General features: G+C 43.1%; 2 protein-coding genes across 2 annotated transcripts in view; both read right to left on the bottom strand.

Moving 5' to 3' along the window:
* olf413 (DBH like monooxygenase olf413) overlaps window positions 1-22,219 on the bottom strand; it is a 176,068-nt gene that overhangs the window by 16,243 nt on the left and 137,606 nt on the right. Inside the window, exon 4 of the mRNA XM_069123677.1 lies at window positions 500-694. Within this exon, the coding sequence (XP_068979778.1) occupies window positions 500-694 (195 nt within the window). The remainder of the gene's footprint in view (window positions 1-499; window positions 695-22,219) is intronic.
* Window positions 1-22,219, bottom strand: part of Timp (Tissue inhibitor of metalloproteases) — a 339,739-nt gene that overhangs the window by 218,860 nt on the left and 98,660 nt on the right. The gene's annotated exons all lie outside the window — the stretch shown is intronic.

The raw sequence follows: 22,219 nt of genomic DNA, 5'->3' as shown, positions 1-22,219 counted from the left end.
AGATAGAGAGACGATCGTTCGAATATATCTTCGTAAAACCATCTTGAACGAGTTCACGCGTATAACATACACGTCACGCGAAACTTTTATCGATACACACTGCGCGAAGCATTCGTTTTCATGTTTACCCTACACCTTTAATCTCACTGTTAACAACCAAAATCCGGCGAACACCTATCCATTACATTATTACCACCTACGTCGGTCTCTCTATCATTATGCATACGTAAGACGCGTTGCATCGCACCGTATCCTTCCTCCACGCGGTATAATCATATTATGGTATATCCGCCACGCAATGGCTCGTATTACACCATAATTTTCCGCCCACGTGATTCCGCGCGTCGGTTTCGCACATCATCGGCCCGTCGAACAGCGGTCGTTCATGGTTCGCGGTACCACACGTTCTACATTACATAAGGATAAAATACATTCATAGTGTCGGTAATCGATCGTCTGGATGCCACCAGGGGACGTGGATAAATGATTCGATACCAACCTGCTGGTTCAATATGTCCCACGTTTGAAGCTGCGGCTCGACTTCTTGGTTGCGCGAGGTTGGCTTTGGTTGCGCGTCCCTTTGCACCAGATAAAGCGGCCTCGATCCTCGGATGGCGTCGTGATCCGGCAAAACTCCAGCAGCAGACACCGGTTCCTCCACATGATATTGCCAAACCACTTGCATCGTGTCGTTCTAGAACACAAAGGAAAATGATTGCCGAAGTTCGAGTGGAATCGAGTCTCGGATCGAAAGTTGGATCGAGTCGAGTCGAGTTTGGCCGGCAAGGGCCACGGCCGAAGGCTCGGTCCTTCATTTTTGTTATCGAAAAATATCGATAAGGACGGCTTACGGAGGCACAAAGGCCCGTCTTTTATACCTGGCTTGCTATAAAAGTCGAAGACTTCGAGTTACCAGAGGAACGAGAAGGATAAAGCAGGGTAAGAGAGGTGGTTGGATCGGGGTGAGGGTGGAAACTCTCTTCGTGCTTTCACGTTCAAATTCCACAGGCATATTCTCAGAGTCTCTCTTCGGGCGAAGGACGGAGCACTCGACCGAGAATTTTTAATTTAACCCTTTTTATTTCACAATATTCCCCTGCTGTCAGGCGAATCGCATATTGCAGTTTCGACAACATCGCTTGAAAGAGGAAAAAGCGTTCCCATGTACGTCGCGTTAACCTATGTCCTATTATAGAAGACTATCCCCGTTGCTTTTAGGCTAAGCTTCCTCCCCCCCCCCCCGTCTGCGTCCGCATTCCCTCCGCCCCTTACCGCTCTTCGCCATCGTTTACCAGTTTTACCCATTATTTTTCGTCCGACTAAAATAAAACCGACGTAAGTTGATTAGTGAATGTCGGTAATAGAGTTGCGAGTAGCACGAAATCGAATAGATCAAGTTTCGGGAAGGGATCACGATTCACAACTCACGACCACGCCTGCCGCAAACGATATTTCCCTTCGAATCGCTCGCGTGGAATTTATCGCGATTCGATTATATCGGCGGAATTAGATAGGCACGCATAGCCCATCGTCGATACTCGCCACCTTTTCTTCGCGATCCCTCGAAATCAACACGCCTTCCCCCATCAACGAATAACCAAATTACCAAGTTATCGGAGTGAAATTAATTAATCCATCGACTATTCGATTGCTCGCTCCCTTCAAATGCTCTTCCGTTGCATGCAAGAGAATCGATCGGTAGAAAAGTCGAATCGTCCATTGTACGGCGCTGTCATTTCCATTGAGCTGCAAAGCTAATCGCGTTTGTCAATAAATATGTTTCGATAATCCGGCTAGTTAGTTTCACAAACAGATTTCGAAATAAGGATGGTCGACCGATTTCGTTTGAAATTCACCTCTCTCTAGAGAGTCGGACCGACGCAACGTTATCTTCCTGAAAACCTTGTATTTACCTGGCTGCTGGCACAACTCCAAGCACAGAATAGTGTATGTTTGGTGTTGTAGAGCCACCAGCGAAATTAGTAGCCAGCCGCATTCGTTTTGCCCTTTTCGATTAAATTGTGTATGAAATCTGCGCGTGCACTCGCGGCGTGTCTTGATCACGAGTAGCGCAAGTTTGAGGCACTCACCGTCAAGTTACAGTTTGATCCTTTTGTCGCGCTTACGGTACTCCTTGATAAAATATATTATACTATACAGTATATATAGATAATTAAAGAATCTTATGTGCAAAAAATATAACTCGTATCAGCGCTTCTGAAAAATTAATAGAGGAATTCGTAGTTCACTCAGATATTTCAGAATACGATAGCGAAACACAAATATATAAGTTAATTACATATAAGGAAAATTTTATCCGGAATGGAAAGGTAACTTTCTTAATTCCGAAAACTCATGGATATGTCCCAAAATATATTCACGATAAATTGATTACCGCTATGAATAACATCGCAGTGTCATAGTTGCGATGTGCAATGAGCAAGAGCTACATTTTGTTCAGAGCTTCCTAGAGAACACGTGATTGAAGCTATTTGACAGATTCGTCGTTTAAACGTGGTTGAAGGTTTAAATGTTACATCAAAGGACATATATCCATGCCGACGAGATGATCAGTCAAAGCCTTTTGAGGATCCTCTGTCGAATCATTCGACTCGAATGCAAAAGAACTGGCATGCAGATATTCACGCCTATAACGATTACGAATTATCGAATATCAATCTGAATCATCATCGATACTGCTCTCGGTGGAACGAAATACAATGTACATTGAATGGAAGATACTATCAAAACATCGATAGACTATCTAGTTTCGACTATTTTAAATATCGTCCACGCAGTTTTATCACAAAAACCTGGACCGCTTCACTGCGGGATTACTTAATCCAGCCTTTTTTCTGTTCGCGTTTAATAAATATGCCAACGAGCGTATCCGGTTTATTCACGTGACGTGGTCGAAATTTTCCCACGTGAACGCGAACCAAGCGAGCAATCAATCGGCAGCATTTTCATCTCCGAAAGTTTTACGTACGGGCATGCCTCGGGGATCAATTCCATTGCGCCGTGTGCACTGATAATCTGTGCCTGTGTCATGCACCCGCATCGGGTGCACCCTTCGTAAAAGAAGGGTCACACGCGAGCCGAGGGTGTCCCTATGCTACGCGTGTCCCGCTCACGATACCGGCAATGGTATTCCTATCCACAGCCGATGGTAGTCGACCTCGAAACACGTATATCGATCCGCGTTATGAGCCAACGTGTGCTGGCCCTCGAACAATTTCGAACAATCACACTTGATTGAAGCATTGGCCAGATGCAGTCTCGTTAATGTTTCATTCGGTCGAGGGACTCCCTTATCAGCTGCTACTAAACTAATTACAGCGGTGAGATTTGTTGCCTGGATACTCTTCTTTCACTGTTAATCTGTTTCTCGGGACACATTGCACTCCGCTGATTAGTGTTTCATCACGTTACTGGTAATGAAATAATCTATATAAATATTTTCATCCACGAATAATTTTCGATAAATTATATAAGTACTTGTACTATTCTGGGTTCCAAAGTTTCGCGCATTGAGTATAATTGACTGAAGCGCCTATTATAACGTAATAGGTTGTCCGAAAAGTGTCTTTCTTTCGCAAACGTGTTTTCTACAACAATGCGCCTTCATACAAACGTGAAACCAAGTCGTGGTGTTTAACTGAACAAAACAAAACGGATCGTACGTAATTCGACAAAACAATATAAAACAAAAAACGTTGTGCGTCTATTATTTCCTAGTAAAACGAAAGAACCTTTTCAGACAACCTAATAGATTGGATTCTAGTTGATTACTTCGGATTAATTAATCTCATATTGGATTCCATATTTGTATATTCACATCTGTATATTTATTTATGATACATCGATAGTCTACCTTACAAAATCATTCCATAAAATTGCACAAAATTCTCTTGGTCTCAAACGACCCAGGTGCTTAAACTGCTTAAACTACCCTAGATTCCAAAATTTCACGGGTCTATCGCATGAAGCCCAATTGGCATTCCAGCACGAACGATCGTCCCAAATGATCTCGTTATCGTTTCATAACGACGGATAAGATTAAATCGCACAGTCCTTAACGATAAAAGCGAGACGTGCACTGTCAGTGAAAAAAGGGGGAAAAAGCTGGTAACACGAACGGTGATTCAGAGACGTACAACGGAATTACGCAGTCGTCGGAATCGAGTGACGCTAGATTCGTAGGCAGCTCACGCGTCGGCCATTCACGTTCTTCGATAATCGCCGCTTCGACTAGTGGCAGTGATCCAGCCCCGGGAATCATCGGGGCTTACACGTTTCCGCGCCTACGTTCATTCCAACTCGAGACAATTGGGCGCCGTTTACCTGAATTGGATAGCCACGGTTAGGTGCAGAGCCACCTAGACGACCTACATCCAGCGGAGAAGATCGAAAGATTCCGTTTGAGCGAAGAGATGGAAGGTCGATAGGAGGAAATGGGCATCGCGTGAGAAGCCCGGACGGAATCACGCTATCTGACGCTATCGGTCGAGCCCGGAAAGCCTCTTTGACGACGTCATACGCTTCTCCGCGCTGAATCTCTGTCTTTCTTTGTGCGCCCAGCCGAAGGTTGCCTGATCATTAAGAAAATTAAACGTGTCGCGTGCTCAGAGACGATCTACGGAGAAGTGCTCTGCATTGAATCGACAACTCTCTCCAGGAACCTCCGCTCTTTCTGGCCTTTCTTTGTGAAAATAGAAGGGAACAAAAATGGTGGGTGGATAGTTTCAGTGAACAGAAGTAAAATCGATGCGTAAAACTTTTGAATTTCTCGCATAAGAAATTACGCGCGTCCTCTCCCGGTTTTCAAGTTCACTGAATTCCGTTCGCAAGATCTCAAATTTTTCCAGGTAATATAGAGGGAGGAGAGATTGAACAGAATATAGAGGGACGCTTGACTATCGGGAAAAGTTAAAATCCGTTATGGTCGAAATTCATTTCGTTCTGGAGCGTTTCATTGGATGCGAGATTGGATCGAAGGGTATAGTACTCTTTCGAACGGCACTGTCAATAGTCAGCGGAGAGCAAGTTGGAGGTGAACGTTTCGGCTGGAACAACGGAAGATTAGGGGAGAAATGGGGAGCAATTCCGGTGGACAGGAGGCAAAGGAGAGGAAAGACTACGAGAATCCCCGGTTAAGTGGAAATATCTTTCCTTCGCTGGGAACGTTATTCTTCATTAAGAAACTTTGTTGTTCTTCGCTCTCGAAACGCGGAAATCTCTTTCTCTTTCCTCTCTTTCCCTCTTGCGACCCTTACTCCTTACCCTTATATCCCTGACCGTGCGTCTATCTTATGAGAACTCGTAGCTCGCGATTATCCTTTCCAATAGTCGTTGAAACCAGGAGACGAGATCCCATTTGGGAAGTTAAAGATGTCGCTTGGCGATGCGAGCAAATGGTGTCGCTCGATCCCTTCGAGAAGAGAATCGTATCATAAAAGATTTAGTCCTACGCTCGCCCCCTAACATTCGCCACCGAATAGAGGAGTGCCGAGTCTGAGGATCGAGCAAAAATTGAAAATGACGTGGCCACAGACAGATCCGGTTTAAGTGTGTTTTTTAACGGCACGTCGTGAAACTTTCGATTTAATTGCTTAACGGTGTTACGGGAGAGGCGGGAAGTTCCAATATCTTCGTAACAATGAGCTGAAAGTCACAAAGGGCCTGGAAGTCGAGGCAATACGAGAGGAAAGAGATTAATCAGAAGTCCGAGTACCGTAATGGATCGCGAGAACGAGCCTTTTGTCAAAGCGATTCGTCCCGTTCCGCGTAAGTTCGTTTGTTTCCCTTTCTTCGGTCCTCCCTTTCCATTTTCCACCTCCTTTGCACCGCTCCTCTCGAATTTAAAACCTTTCGCGATTAACCATTCGCCACAGCGTTTGGATGCAAGAAGGCGTGCTCCGATTCTAACCTAGCACTGAAAGAGATGTTGGTCGCTTGCTCGAACGAACTACTACCTCTCGCTATTGCGAGAAGGAAGATTTTCCAAGACGGTTGTCGTAGACCGCCCTTAGAACGACTCGAAACTCAGAGAAAATCGAGGGAACAAGATAGGAACAACCTCGTTTTCCCTAACTGCGAACGCGCCTCTTTATGAAATTGCTCCTTTCCCGTATATTCGAATGGACATTTGAACGGAGAAAATATCCTAGCACTCATACAATATGGATCGAAATGTAGATTAAACGCATATCGTTCCCAAAACCAGGATAAAAGGATCGTTTCGCTCAGTGACTTACGTTTCGCGGGCCAAAAAGAGAAACTAGAGGTGTTTTGAAACTAAAGCGCCGGTTTTCATCGATATATCGTCAATAACGGCGAATCGTTTCACGGATCAACGGCTAGCGGTTGTTCACGTGGATAAGAATAGTTTGATCATCACCGCGCCAAAACTTCGTCGGGTACAATAAAAGTATACCGTCGCCTGAGAGCTTGCGTCACACGTGCAAAACGAAAGAACGCAAGAGAGGATGGATGGAGAGAGAAAGGGAGTAGGAAAGTTTTGGAAACGTCCGGCCACTTTACGGTCTCGCCGCGGAGTTTCGCGAAAGAAGAGAGGCGAGATCAACGCCCGAAGGACGGGCAGAACCGATGGAAAAGTAGGGACGAAGCGTAGCGCGGCTCCTTTTTCAGGCGTCGTTAATTGCTTCGAGTGCAAAAACCAAAGGTTGGATGAGAGACAGTAACGGTAAGGGAGGGGGGAAGCTGATTATCGACGAGTAGAACTGTCTTTCTCCCTTTCCTCGTCCGCTGTCGAGTTTTCTTGCGCATCGCCACCCTCTTAGCGGCTCGACTCCGTTCAACGAGCCTTTCTCACCCCCTCCGCCACCACCGTTGCCGAACGTGTTTGTAACTCCGATAGGGAAAACTAATATTGAACATTCCAAAGTGGAATGCAAAGGGTGGGACTGGGACGAGGTTGCGGGAGACGAGGATGAAGAACGAGGGAGAGGTTCGAGTCGAACTTGAAAGTTTTAAAAAGCAATTAAGGGCTTCAAACTTCCGACGCTTACTTCTCCCGCTACAAACCCATTCTTCTTTCTCAACCCTTATTTCTCTCGCGCCCATTTCCCATCACGATCGTCGTTTTCGTCCCTAGCAGCGTCTCGCTCGCCTTAACCACCCTTTCCTTCTCTTTGCCACCCTTTATCGGCCGTGTCGTTCCAAAGCTGGTCCATTATCCCGATCGCGAGTAGAAACCGGATTCTTTCGTTATTTGCACGAATTTTCAACCGACGAATATCGCTCGCATTTACCGAGAAGCCGTGGCAAGGTTGAAGGAAGCCTACCAGAATTACATTGCCACTGGCTATTTCGGAAAACAGCGTTAATTGCTGTTAGTTCCTTATTTAGCGGGTTTCTCTGCCCGTAACCCTAGATCAAATGACCCAGTTCGGAGTTCATTTCAACCAGTCGCGTTACCTCACGAATTTTTTATCACGAACAAACTTTGTCATGCACCGACTTCCGGTATATTGCCGGTAACTCTGACTTCAGATGGTTTTACTTATTCAAATGTCGAAATTCCGGCGACACAATGATAAATTTACAAGTAGAAAAATAGAGAACAGTTCCGTGAATTATGATCAGCACTGGTGAATGTGCATTTATTGGAAATTTAAATGCGGAAACGTCACTATTATACAAAAATATGCAAAATGTCTGGACAACTCACTGTAATATGTACGGGGACGAAACAAATTCTTATTTAGAATTTCTATTATATTATATTTAATTATATTTATAATTTATATTTCGTGAATAGCTATTGACATCCTGTCAAATTCCCCTCTTGGAACATCGGTTTCTCGCAATTTTTCTAGGAACCTAAGTGGCTACGTCTCGAACTTTGAGACTAAATCTTCTAAAGGTAACTAACAACTTATATAACAATTTGCCCCGGGAATCGATTCACTTTTCAACCGATAGAGATCATCAAAGCGGCGTTACGTAATGTGCGTAAATCTCGCAGGAGCCCCAGGCTTCTTCCCTTCTCTGGATGGGCAGATCTCACGGCCGTTTCGACTGGAACGCGATATGCATATCGTTGGCGCAGTCAGTCATCTGTAACACGGTCCCATTGAAAGTGTCGCTGCCATAGTTACAAGCTAGCACGTCTACATCGATTAGATTCGAATTCACATTGGAACGCTGCGCGTATATCCGACACCTGCAGCTCGAATCTCTCGCTGGCGGGGATAATCGAATTTCCCTGTAAATTTTTCCATCGGCCCTCGAATAGACTGCAGTTATTACGGGTATGCACGGCTTTTTTCTCTCTTCCTTTCCTCCCATGCAATTTTTTCGCAGAACATAAATAAACGGATTTAGAAGAGTTGCGTTGGTAATAAATTTGTTTCGCTTCGGAGATCTCGAAATTGATTAATGTAACGTTTTTCGTCGTAAATTTCGTTTCTCTTTTATCTATTTTCTACTAATTTCGCATTCTACCTTGAATTCGGCAGCGACGAGAATAAATCGTATGGAAATAAAAAATAATAAATATTCTGGCGAAACAAACTTCGAAGTTAAGGGGATGTTTCTTACACGTGTAAATGATTGTGATGGCACGAATCGTGACGAAACGAAGGCACGCCCCCGCATCGGATCATGGACACGGGACGATAGTTTCCCTCTATCTTTTTTCTCTCTTGCTTCTAGCCTTCGCTAGTGCTACGAAATATCCTTCATAGCGCCGGCTGATAATTTTAGAATCGCGTGATTAAAGTTTTCGCGATTAAAGTTGCCCGGCCGCGGCCGTGAATAATGAGTTTAAAGCGTGTACCGAGAAGCGAGGCAAAGACACACGAACCACGAAGCGTTCGGGTTCCTGTATTATTTTCTATGCTATTCGCTGCGTTGTTGGTAAAACAAATTGAATTTTAAATGATGCCCGGTCCCGGTGTGATAAAATTTTATAAACCCGGCGGGGATCGATCGACGCCATTATAAATATTTCGCGTCGTAATTAGGCCGCGAGCGATACTCGCGCGACACGCGATCACGCGCTCGAAATTCCGATGAATTCTCGATGCATAGGATTAGCCCTGCCAGCTCTCGGTGAAACTAACGTAGATGGAAAGAGAAGAACCGAGCTGTGCTCGTTGTTTATCTTCGTCCTATCCACAGTTTGGGAAACAAAGGGACAATTTTCCAGTGTTAGAACGAGGGCGACGAAACTCCGTTTCGCAAACTGAGCCAACATAATTCATGAGGAAACATTGATTGGTCCCGCTTGTATACCGTCGGGTCAACGCCGGAAAGGAGACAGTTGCACTAACAAGATTCCATCGCTTCGATCCCAGAATGGCACGGCGCATCATCAGTGTATACCTTTCCTCATCAGCTCGATGTCGGCGAGCTAACATGGATGAATACGTGGCCATTGGGATACCTGAATACGCTTCTACTATATACTCAGTCATTAACGAGTAAACTCGACCGAAAGTTTCGGTATATTCCGTTAAGATCCACGCGAAATAGATCAAGACGTCGCGTTTGTATGTTACGCTCTCATCGAGGAAACCGATCGTGATAGCTGTAAGTACCTGCACGTTTGAGACTCGATATCTCGCCGATTAAGCGATCTACTAACCTTATGATCGTGATACATCGACATTCTGTTATTTCAGCAAATAGCTGAAACATAGATTCAATTTACCGTGGACTAAGGCAGTATCGATGGGATCAATAAGAGTAATTCTCTTTCATCAATATCTACGAGTTCATAGCTCTGCTCGGAGAATTTCTTTACCAATTCGTACCTTCGTGAAAAGAACCAACAATTACGATCAGTCTTGGTATCGATCCGCCGCTGCTGTTCTACCATGGATTAAAAAGTTCCAAGCTATTCTGGCTAAAGGAAACGAACGACGATCGATGAAATCGAAACGACTTAAAACCAGCAATCTCGACTTTCGACGTTGATATCCGGAGCGAGGAATTATGTCAAGTAGTTTTGTTTACCCGGCGAATAAGAGCAAGTATCCAAAAATGCAGCTCGCCAAGTATAACTAGCCAGCGGCGGACTAACAGCGAGACAAAGGCAATGAGCATTGGATACCCGGATAGATTGATCGATAGCTGAAATTAAAGTGAACGGATGCAAACTTTATCCTCTGAATCGACGTAACGGTCTTCTATACAAGGATAGCCAGTTGAATATTCGCGTCTGCATGCCGCTAGGCTTGTGCAGCTCTTGTATAATCGATGACTTACAAGACTTTCCGCTTTCCATCGGCATCCTGGATATCCCACGGAATACGCATGTGTTCGTCTGCGACCATGCTATTTACACTGGTCATCGTGAATTATTCGCGATCTTATGCTGACGTTTCTTCCTTGTAATTGCTTCATGTATCGATACGAAGGGTAAATATATGTATGTCGTTTTCGTAATTACGTAAGATAAGAATATCGTTAACGAATGATTCTACGTAAGTATTATTAAATTTAACAATAGTCATGTATATACATGTCTATATATGTCTATATATGTATATACGTTTATACAAATAAGGTTAAACTGGAGTATAGAAAAATTTTCATTCGATCGACAGGTTTACGAGTTAGAGAAGTTAATTTAAGTTGCAATTGCTGTATAGCGATGTTGTTGAGACAACAGCTTTAAAGTTACGATTGAAAAGACGCTGGGGCTTCCATAGTTGATCCGTTTAATTCGTATTTAACAAGGAGGACGAGCTTAATAAGAATACACAAGTTAGTCTTGTCGATTGTCGGAACACGACGAGGCCGAGCATGAGATATCCTAACTTTTGACGCTGGCTGTCTTGTCGACGAACCGAGGAATCCCTAAAGAGCAAGGCGTAGGTGGGGCTTGGCAGACGCTAAAGTTTACCCACTATGTCTCACCAGGAGAGTGTATTACTCGCTTCAACGTACACGTGGGTCAATATTAATCATTGTCATTAGTGCAGGCTGCAAGACAATTTCGGAACAATGGATGTCTGGAACTATAAAATTTCGTGCTCCCTTGTGGTATCTATACGACTGTCGTCCATCATGACCGTTCGTCATGCCTCTACATTTTTATAATCAGACGTTATAACTGAAAAAAGACCATATTCCTTTATGGGACATATCTATGCAATTATGTTCTAATTCGGTAAACGAAGTGTTTGATCTGACAGATACACGTGAAATCTTTTTAAAATATTCTTTGAAGGGAGAGGTTTCATCATTTTCAAATCACTTTTTCGATTTCTATGTGACAGAATTTTTAAGAAAGCAGCAGTCGCAGCATTGGAGGTAGAATTTTCTTCGGTATCTTCGAAAGGAAAATATCGATCGAATTAAATGAAGAAATTGAATCATTACCGAGAACGAAACAGACGCGATGTCTCTTTAAGGCACATAGTAAAAATAACTCTGGAATAAAATGGAATCTTCCATTACGGACCCCCGAGGTTCTCGCGGGGGTTATCTAAGACCCCCACTGTTATCTTAATGGTACTTATTGTCTTGACGTATAGTACACGTTGCTTCCTCACTTCGCTCTCTCTGCGTCCCTTCTACTTCTTCATCCCTTCCAATTTTACCCTTTCCACTGGTACGTACATTAAACTCGTAGGGCTACGAAGGTAGAAGTAGAAGCACGCTGCTGATGCCAGTCGTTATCGTACACTGAAAACCCACCCTCTTTTCCCTTTCTCCATCTTCCTCCTCCCTACTCTATAACCTTCCTGCTCACCCTTTAGCCCTATCGTGCCACGTTTACCCCATTCCTTTCCATCCTCTCTGTTCTTTGCTTCGTAACCTAGTGCTGACGCATGCGTGCCACCCCGATCAGTGCAGGTTGATTTCGAGGAAGGATGTAGATGGGAAAGGACAACGAAGAAAGGAGAGCGGAAAAACGAAGAGAAGGAGATGATTGGATGTAGAAAACGAGGGAGGGCGGAAAGGAAAGGAAGCAAGTTCGGCACGTCCGATATCCGTGCACATATTGCCACAGCGCGCGCCTTATCCCGATCAGTAATTAGTCCGATCGTTTGCCAAAGACCGAAAGGGAAGGACCGTTGATTGCTATTAACGGCGTCGCTGATTGGGTGAAACCGATTCAATTGCCCCTAGCGAACTTTCCACGGTTGAACCTTCGTTTCGCCTCGTTTTTTCGCCACTCCTCCCTCCTGCGTCACACTTTCCGTTCAATTCCTCGGTTTCGCTCGTTCGTTTGTTTCCACGCCTATCAATCCTTCGCTCTGCTTCTCTTCGGGGAGGCTGTTTCATCGTTCGTGATATAAAGGGTAATAAATTGCGGACATGTCCATTGGACGGTTCCGCTCGCGTGTAGCCAATCGTGGTTTATTGTACCAGTGCCATACTCGTCGCTAACGTGCAATGTAAACGAACGTTAAAACTACATCGCTATGAAACTATATTCCATCAGTCCTCTCTTTCTTTACCTTTTACTGTGCTTTTGCTTTTCCCGCTACACTTTAACGGCACCGTTGTTCGATCGAAGAAAATGGATACGGAGGCTTTGCAAAGTTCACGAGCTACTGTTAACTTTGATACGCAAAGTGATGTATTTATCCAGCCTATGGTGTCACAGAAAATTCATTTACCGATAAACATACCTTTTCGTCGCGACATTAGTTAACTCGGTGAATTTCCCACTCCTGGCCGCGGTTCAATTTCCTTTCGAGAAACTCAGTTCCGCCCATAGAGTCGGGTTAATTTAATCGTCCGTTCGGTGGGAAAAGGGTGGAGAATCGCGAGAGATAAAACTGAATAAAAGAGAGACACGAACGAGAAAAGCACGTTCTGTTTGGGCAACAGGATGGAACACAACGCGGGAACTGAACGCAGCTATATCTCTGACGTGCAACGAAATCACGAACGCGGCGCGCAACAGACGCGAAGATTGGATTGAAAACATCGCACGATTCGATCTATGAAAATTCTTTCCGATCTTTCCCCTTTTCTATCTTCACCGAGCACGATTTTCGTTTGTTCTTCATATTTCCCTCGGTATTCCTGCCGTGGCAGCGAACGTTCACCCTGCGCGCTTGTTTGAACGTTTTCCACGTTACGGATAAATAAATTTCGAAGCCGAGAGTGCGCGAGGATCACGGGTTGTAGCATCCGGGTAAAACAATTGCCAAAAAGCGGAAAACGGATACAGAATCCGTAGATACGCGTATAGGCGAGCAAGAGGATCGAAGAGACGACTGACAGGCTCGTTTCCAGGGTATGGACCGAGCTAGCTCTCTCGACAACAGGGAGTCAGGATTACGCGTGCACACAGACAGAGAAGATGGGAACTCGGGAACGAATACCTTATGGGCTTTGAATCGAACAGCAGCAGCAACGTAGCCGGAGCACTGCGATTGATCCAAAAGTTCCGTATCAAGTCATTCATGCGTGCCGGCCGAACCATCCAATCAACAGAACCAAAAGACCAACGCGGAGTATTTGCCATTTAGCCGAATAAGCTGGCGGACGAGCAACAAGGCGGGAAAATACTGAAAGACCGGAAGGCAAGCAACGAGGAGAATCGAGAAAAATGGAGCATGGCCAAAGCCAGGGCAAGTAGTCGAAACTCGATGCAGCGCGCACGGTACTGTTCGGGTTCTATTCGAAATCGTTGCACGCGTAGAAGGAGGGGTCGAAGAAAGGCCAGAAGAAAGAAGCCAAGGGACGAGCAGAGCATCGATGGGGGTAGGATTCGACGTTCGTTCGTTGAGCAAAGGGTAGCAATGACGCACGGTCGGGCCTGTGTGCTCATTGCTAGAAGTTTTGCAGACAGCCTCGAACACACACGTGTGTGGGGAAGGACGGTCGGCAGTCGTGAACACGGCCGGAGAAACGAGTAGTCCTCCTGCAAATACGCGAAATGGTAGAAGAAGGGATGGCCTGGAGGCTGGATGGCATCAGGCAAGTCGAATAGCGCGAAATAGCGCGGATTTCGTGGGAATGCTGGGATTTCGTGTATAGAGGGACGAAATTGAAGATCGAGTGGCGAATACCGGAAGAGTGGTTGCCACTCTACAGCGCAAACGGGTGTATTCGCCGCGCTATATATTCCGTCTGCAAAAGGGAAAACGGCGATGGTGGCCTTGCCTCGCCTCGCCTCGCTCAGTCGCGCGTGTCGTCTGGCAGCGTGAGGAATACCGGTAGATTGGGCCGAGGAATAAGCCGCGTAATAGGAATGGAATATGTTTTTGCCTCTATCGTGGAGACGCAGCGATACGGACGCCGATTTACCTACCTCCCTGCTATTTTCAACCCTGATTGAATTCTTCGTCGCTCTGACAAATCGGAATACCGTCATCTCAACATGCACGCCTCCGCGCTTCCTGAATTCTTATGCGGTCGATCTAGAATGGTGACTTCGCATTGATTTAAAGCCACGTCGATTTTCAATGGAAAGTAGGCAGCTCTGTAGATTTGTTTGCGGCGGACATAAAATATTGAGAACAGCTACCTTACTTTTGTATGTATACCAAGATTTTGCGTTGTTGGAAAGATAAGGATTTGTTGCGACATTATCGCGAAACAATAATTCAATCGGTTAAGTTAATTATCCGATGAAATAAAAGATTAAAGTTCGAATCTCGGTTCGCGACATATCTTTCCCTAATATTTATAGCGAGATAACGCGATATTTCTGGGAAGTTATACGAAATGAATCTAACTCTGTCATCAAGGATTCCTCCCTTTATTACATTTCTTCCTCTTGATAAGCTCTTTTCGAGGAATATTTCTTACAAGAAAAAGATAAGAATACGATATATCAAAAGTTTCGCATATTTCCAGAGCAAAAGCAGTTTAGGTCATCCCCAAGAGTCTATGTTTCAATAAAAAGCAAAAACTAGTACGACTGTACGTAATTATTAATTCCATATTTCCAGTCGATACACTCAGCATACGACATGAACGTTCCCAATCATCGGAACGAGATTTTTCTTGTGTGGCGCCAACGTGACCTAAATACGCCATCATTTTCCGTGAACTTTACGAGATCGTGCGTAGATATCAACTTTTTAAAGCTGCCGCGAATCCTCGCGCATAAATCGACACTATAAAAAGCTGATGATGGAGCTGGCTCGCGTGTATCTGGAAATAGAGCCACGCTGATGAAAGTGGAATCCGCGTAACTGAAACATATGGATCGCGCCGCGTTATTCCCATTGTCGGTGTTTGTGAACCGTGCGTTTCGCCGTTACGTATGCGCGCTTTTGTACAACTATCACCCAGCTTGCGATATTATTTTCTATTTGCAACAGGATCGACAAAAGCCGCGAACATAGCTTTCCTGTTCTATGTATGCACACGCGCGACAAGTTAGACGGTGACCAGAGACAGCTATGATAGCGCTCTCAGCCGATAGTTGGTGATTTATCTGCGAGAACGCGCGTTATAATAGACAAACGTTGCCCAGAATGCTGGAAAAACACGCGTGACGTGCCGATAACCGCGCGTTAAATTCAATTCACATGTGCATCACTCTTCAGAGGTATTAAGGCAATCTATGGTTTTATGTAAACTGTGACAATCGTCTTAATCTATAAACGAAACGATTAATGATTTCGCCCATAAATTTGTATTCATGCAAAATAACGATGCAGAAATTTGTAAGTGTAAGTACTTATATAAGTTACAAGAGGGAACGTATTGTACTAAGAATCGCACCTCTTAGTTATCACAATTTCGAAATCCAAGTTTCATCGAAAAGATTTGTATGAAACAGATGTAAAACTCGGAGATGTTATAAAACGTATATATAAAATACGTAATGTACACATGAAAATTAGATTTTTAGTTTCTATTTAACTGTACACATAAGTTACAAATCAAATTATAATTTTTAAACAGTTTTCTTATCATTTCTGACGATAATCTCACTTTCTGTGCATGTTCTAATACTTATGAACAAAGATGTATATAGTTCACTATCATGCAAAATAATACATGTGGATACGTGTATTCATATGTATCGTGGCAGGTATTTCGCAACTTGTAACGTTATTAACGTAGCCACGATAAAGCCATCTCCGCGGCTTTTAGTACCTTCGCGCGTCATCGCCTTCCGGCGAATTTCCATCGCATGGCAAATCAGCTCCGACACAAACAAGAAGTTTGTAGAGAAATTTAAAATCCGACAGAGAACGAGAGACAACGAGAAGCGTTTGTACGACGATGTTGAATGTTCGCGAAGACGATGAAATGAAGTGCCCGTTAATTAGCTGGACCGTCTGCTCGAACCGCACACGACCAAAATCGCGCGATATCGCGACCCGTCGAATTATGAAAGTTTCCGGTTAGAACACTTTGCATAAAACAACATCGAAGTTCGCCTGTCCTTGCCGGAGGGTTAACAGCCGACCCTAGTGAGCGCGACACCGCGCCGCCACCAACGATTCACTTACTTGATGAACTTCAATTGAAACTCTAATCGTTTCTGTTCATGGACTCGGCGCTACGGCTCTACTGCCACAAGCCACAACTTTGCTTTTTTTCGCCAACCAGCGAAACACGTAACAATTAAGTCCTTAAAAGTTTCGAAAACATAACGCGATAATTGACCCGAATCTCGAATCGTATATGGTCCATTTTATTATTACGTTGAATTTCCACTATCGCCGATTCTAATTTCGCTACACCGTTTCGAATGGAATGGAAACGTCTATGATCATGTGCAAGACATTCGCGATATACGTTTTAATTTCTTTAATATTAAACTATAATTTCGTTGCACTGGTACACACGATTAATGTTCACTTCTCGAAAAGCGCTTTATATAAGTGATAAATTCTAAAGTAAACTTAAAACAGTGTACCATCATCATTTTTCTATATGAAGTTGTCAATGTGGTTTTTCTTAATGCGTCGTTTTTTGTTACTAGCGTATGTAATGACGATGAAAAGTATTGATAAATTCCACAAATATCGAAAAAGGAGGATTATTTATGGATTTTTCTTGTAAAATATAATTTTAGAAGTTGAAGCTCAAGTAAGCAAAAGTCGATTATTGATATATCTATGATATGTCGAACTTTACAATCAGAAGTTATACATTACACAAAATACATTAAATAAAAGATCGTACTGTCAAAATTTATTTAGGATTTTACTGAAAAATCTAATTTGTACCATTACTTTTTGTTCGCCTATCTTCACATTATAGGAGAACAAGGCGAATAATACTCAGCAGTGAACGGGCACGTAATGGCGTTTGACTATAGTAAAGGTTAATGTCCACGTCTAACGAGTTAACCGAGATCCAAGAATCAGCGGACTAAATTCGAATCGAAAACTGAGAAATTCTAACCGAAGCGGCAATTACGTTTCCACGGATGATTCACTCTTTTGTTCTCGAATGACGGTTCTTTCCATTCTCTTGGTATACTACCACGCTCTCCAGCCACGTTCTATTACAATGTCTCTACTCGAAGAATTGATAACGGTTGCTTTATTATTCTGGGATCCCTCAGTATTGGTGAATCGGCCGCTTTTGCACCTCCATTGTCGCTACCTGACTTGCTGTGAGGAAGTTAGAATCGTGGAAAACCGATGTTACATTCCAGATTACTCTGATAAACGATGGAAAGCTTGTTTGGACATTATACACGAGTATTGGACACCTGTTACTACTGCGCTGCGTTTTAGTGAAAAAGGACTAATCGAACCGGGAACACGCAACACAGTGTGGAAACGCCAAATGATGGAATTCGTGTCACGCGTATAGCACGCTGTCGACCGCGAGCTTACGGGATTGCAGGGTCTCAACTTATATTAATCCAAGGATTCCGCGGAGAAAGGGGTAGCGCTCCGATAAGCGCGTAATTCACGGGCAAAGAAGATTACAGACGAGCGCGAGCTTTTTCCGTGTCCACGGTAATTCCAAACGTTACCTTCGCTTTCGGAAATTCATGCCGCTTCCAGGGAGGACGCGAGGTGCCCTCGTAACTTTCTTGAAAGCATTTTTTTAAAGGATACTTTCGTCTGATGGAAATAAATAATTGTTAGCGACTCTTTTTATTCTCGAATACTTTAGTCGAGTTGTCTGCAGGTCAGTCGAGTTGGAATTCAAAATATTTAATTTATAATTACTTGATTTAAAATATATCTGTAAGTTTGAATAAGTATGAAACTTTAAACTTTAAACTATTTTACTAGATTACATTCAAACTAGAAATACTCGTTTAAGCTTCAAATGAAATTAAAATTTTATCGATTTGGATGGAACAACAGTTGCTAAGTAACATGATTTGATTTCCGAGGTAACATCTCCTCTAATTTCCCATTAGATATCTCCCTTTAGTCAGGTTACTCTGATTCAAACAACATCAACTCTATTATTTTGTCTTTTATAAACACAGGCTTGCGCGAAGCCAAGCTGCTTGAACTCGATTAAGTCGACTAATCTAAACGAACTTTACCAAGATTGTGTTCATGCAATATAAAGAAGTGCTTACTTTCCTACGTAGTTATCGTCTGAAATAACCTATTTTAAAGGCATCGATTATTTTAGAAGCTCATATCGCTACTAATAAGAATATCATAGATACATTGAGAATATTTTCATTACCATTTCATTTCAAATTGTCATATACTAATGTCGACAAATGACTTATTCCTGATAGTATAATACGTGCGTAAATAATAAATGCATCCGTTGAAATAGCTGACCTGTTAAATTATATTCATACAGATACGAACATCCTTCCTGGAAACTTAGTTCTGGATACTAAATATCTCACGCGTTCGTGAAAAGTGTATGCTGCTAATTAACGATTAACAACGAACAAGCGGACGATGCAGTAACCCTCATACACAAACCAGTAGAAAAACATGCTATTATTTATTAATTAAAATTTACATAATCGCTAGGTTACATAATTTTCACCAATTCATTGCCCTGATTAATAGCTCCCCTCGGGAATACGGTCTCTGGATTCCTATCGCGACCTACCTGTCAGCTCGAAACGCTTTTGTAATTGTACCTCGAAGAACTCTGTAATGACGCGGATATTCAGCGTACCACTACGCATATCGTATCACGAGGTGTCTCGTACATCTGTACTTACATGTACACATTTACGTTTATGTGCATGAAACTCGTCGATACCGAATACAAATCGAACGGGGCAAGGTTACTGCAATATGCGACTCGGCTTCTCAATTTCTTTGGCGCGCTTTCACGCATGGAATGGAATCCAATCGGTGACCCACATTTCCCTTCGATGCTCTCGTCGCCACGAGCGGATTTATAAGAGAGGAATCTTCGTAATATTCCGTCGTCGATTCATACAAACCTCATCGATGTCTATTTCAAAAGAATTCCTACATCAAGCTTGAAATGAAAGCGGAGAAAAAGAAAAGGGGAACCAATAGGATAAAATAACCCAAGATTTTTTTATAGGTAGCATTGGCTTAAAAAGTTATCGTTCGATATGCAAACAAGGATTTATATAACTAGTTGAGAATCACAGTATTAGTATAAACCACTGCTAGAGAATAAAATTATAATTTAAATAATTGTGGAACTAAAGAGTAGATACTAGAGTTTTCAACTCATCATATATATTATAGATCTACGATAAGCGTATCTATATAGAAACGCCGAAAATTGTATCAAAAATAAACGAGAGATCCGAAAACAACTCTTCCGATTTAAGAGGTCGCGTCTTCTGTTGCTCAAGTTCAATCAAATATTTCAGACATATCAGTTAGTCAGTAAATCAAGTCTAAAATTAAACGAAAAGGAAGATGCATGCTATATTTGTCTTAACACCTCGCCCCAGTTCGCGATGGCACCGACCCAGCTTGATACGATATTCTCACGGAGAACGATATATTATGTGCGATAACCTGACTGCGGAAACGGGAAAGAGTTGTTCACCCGTAACTTAGTTCAACTATCGCTGATTCCAAGATATTTGCTCGGGATTACCTCTTCGTTTAACTTCCGCGTGCTCGAGGGGGTGGTTCGCCAGCGGTGCATGCGCCACAGTGTGTGCACACATGAATTAACGGAGGAGGGACGATAGCAGAGAGTAGAAAAGAGGACGGCCGAGTGAACGATAGATGGGAAGACGAAGAGAAAAGGAGAGGGGAATAGAGGGTAAAATGCCTCCTTCCTTCCGTGTAAGTCGCGTCCTCTCTGGAACCGCTCGAACAAGAGTCATCCAACAGAGGCCTGAATAGAAGAAAATAGGCAGGGGAAGAAGTTTCCCTGTGTGCAGCTAGAGATGAGAATTGGGAAGTAACACGCGAAACTTCAACTCGAACTCTATCCGGTCTCACAGGCTCGCAGAGGAAACTATAGTTTTACAACGGAGAAAGATCATACTTCTGTCTGTTCTCCCGTTGGCTGTCTCTCCTGGGACGACGGTACTAGGTTTACAATTTACGTTTAAGTGAGGGTTTCACCTTTCGAGAATTGTTAAAAATTACCAATCACGATCGAACAAGGGTAGGATACGGCAAGATTATTCCGGTCATTTCCTCCTTTCTAATAGAGGATATAATATTTTCTTGTTTTTTCGTTATTATATAAAATACTACTAGTGTCTCATAATAACCAACTTGATTATTCACAAAGTTCACAGTTGAATTTTGAGATATTAAACCTTAGTTCGCTCAAATAGCTTTGTCCTAACCTGAGAAAACTACTTGTTCAGAGAAGCCATAAGAAAAAGTATTTATCACAAATGAAGAACAGAAAGAGATACCATTTTCCTCGAAGAAAAAGTTCAATTGCTTTAACTTGTCACGTGGATTACGCGTTTACGTATGTCAACTAGCAGATTCCATTCCATTAAAAAGTATCTTCACCATCTGGTGTCACGATACACTCTGCCAACTCCCTAGAGATGCACCTGATCAGAAATACGAACAATTGTTTTCATTTTTCTGGACGACGTCTGCTCATTCAAAGAATGAAACCGCCACTTAGATAAGGTTGCACTTACGCATCACGTTACACGGTATACATCGATTTCCGTCCACATACACGCGACACGGAATACTACGTCCGACGGTAGGACGTGCATCCTCACGGTTTAGGGATGCAAAGTAAGCTGCAATTTTTGTTTGCTCGAGGCGAACTGCATCTACTACTACTACTAGTACTAGCAGCAGTGTTTTCTAATGACAAAGAATACTAGCAGCGTATATATACTTGTACGATGACGTTTCTCAGTGTCTCTTTTTCAAGGATCCCGCGATTACATGTGCGAGATTAAATTAACACGTACACGCGTCTTCTTAAAAAATCGTTACGGAAACCGGTTTCTTATTAACGTGACTGGTTTCCTCTTTTTCCGGCTATCTTCAACTTGGAATTTTAATGGGATCCGGGATTGAACGGACGTTGTTTTACGGTTAAACTCTATTCTAAATAATGTGGCGTTTTAAATGTCGCGAGTGCTATTATAAGAAATAGCAACGGATGCGTCAGAACATACAAGATTGCGGGCAAACAGGAGAAAGTTTAAATTAACTTGCAATATCTGGCGGCTGTTAGCTACGCCAACTCCGATCCTAGGCACAGCCGCAGACATAATAGTTGCATTATCGCTGCCAACGGGTATTTCCTAGCTGGCATTTGGGGTCGAAATGATCGGACAGTTTAAACGTTCGGGCCAACACTTAATCGATCGGCTCGCGGTGGTTATCAGCCGCGCGATAGAAATGCGACTGAAGAGAAGACCGAAGCGCGAACTTTGTTCGACAGTTCGCGGGTAACTATGATGCATCGATCGAAAAACGAAAACCAGACACCGATATTCTAGTTTGGTGGTCCTTTTTTTGCAATATTTCGAGGTGTGAAAACTTTTTTCAAGTTCATGGTTAATCGGCGAATGAATTTTATACAATATGAAGTTATTTCTTTGGAACCTCCAGGTTATCGAATCATCGGGACAAATCTTTAGTCGCGATGAATCCTTTCTTTGAAATTTCGCACATATGGGGACCATCTGGACGTTCGTTGTTTTATTCTCTCGTCACGGCTGCTCGATAAAAACTTGGAAATTAACCCTTTGAAAGATCGTCCTTACGTATAACGCGACTTCTCGTTTCCGCGAATTTCGTCTACCTTTTTACTCCGACCTTTTTTATAGTGGTTTATTAAAAATTGGGGAAAGAATTCAGTAAAAAGTTCAGTTCGGGTTTAAAGGGTGGACTGGGGCGGATTGCTTTCGACCGTTCGATTATTTTCAGATCATAAATCA

Source organism: Bombus flavifrons, chromosome 11 (assembly GCF_040668555.2).
Source record: "Bombus flavifrons isolate JBK064 chromosome 11, iyBomFlav1_principal, whole genome shotgun sequence".
Classification (NCBI taxonomy): domain Eukaryota; kingdom Metazoa; phylum Arthropoda; class Insecta; order Hymenoptera; family Apidae; genus Bombus; species Bombus flavifrons.
This window is presented reverse-complemented; position numbering and strand designations above follow the sequence as displayed.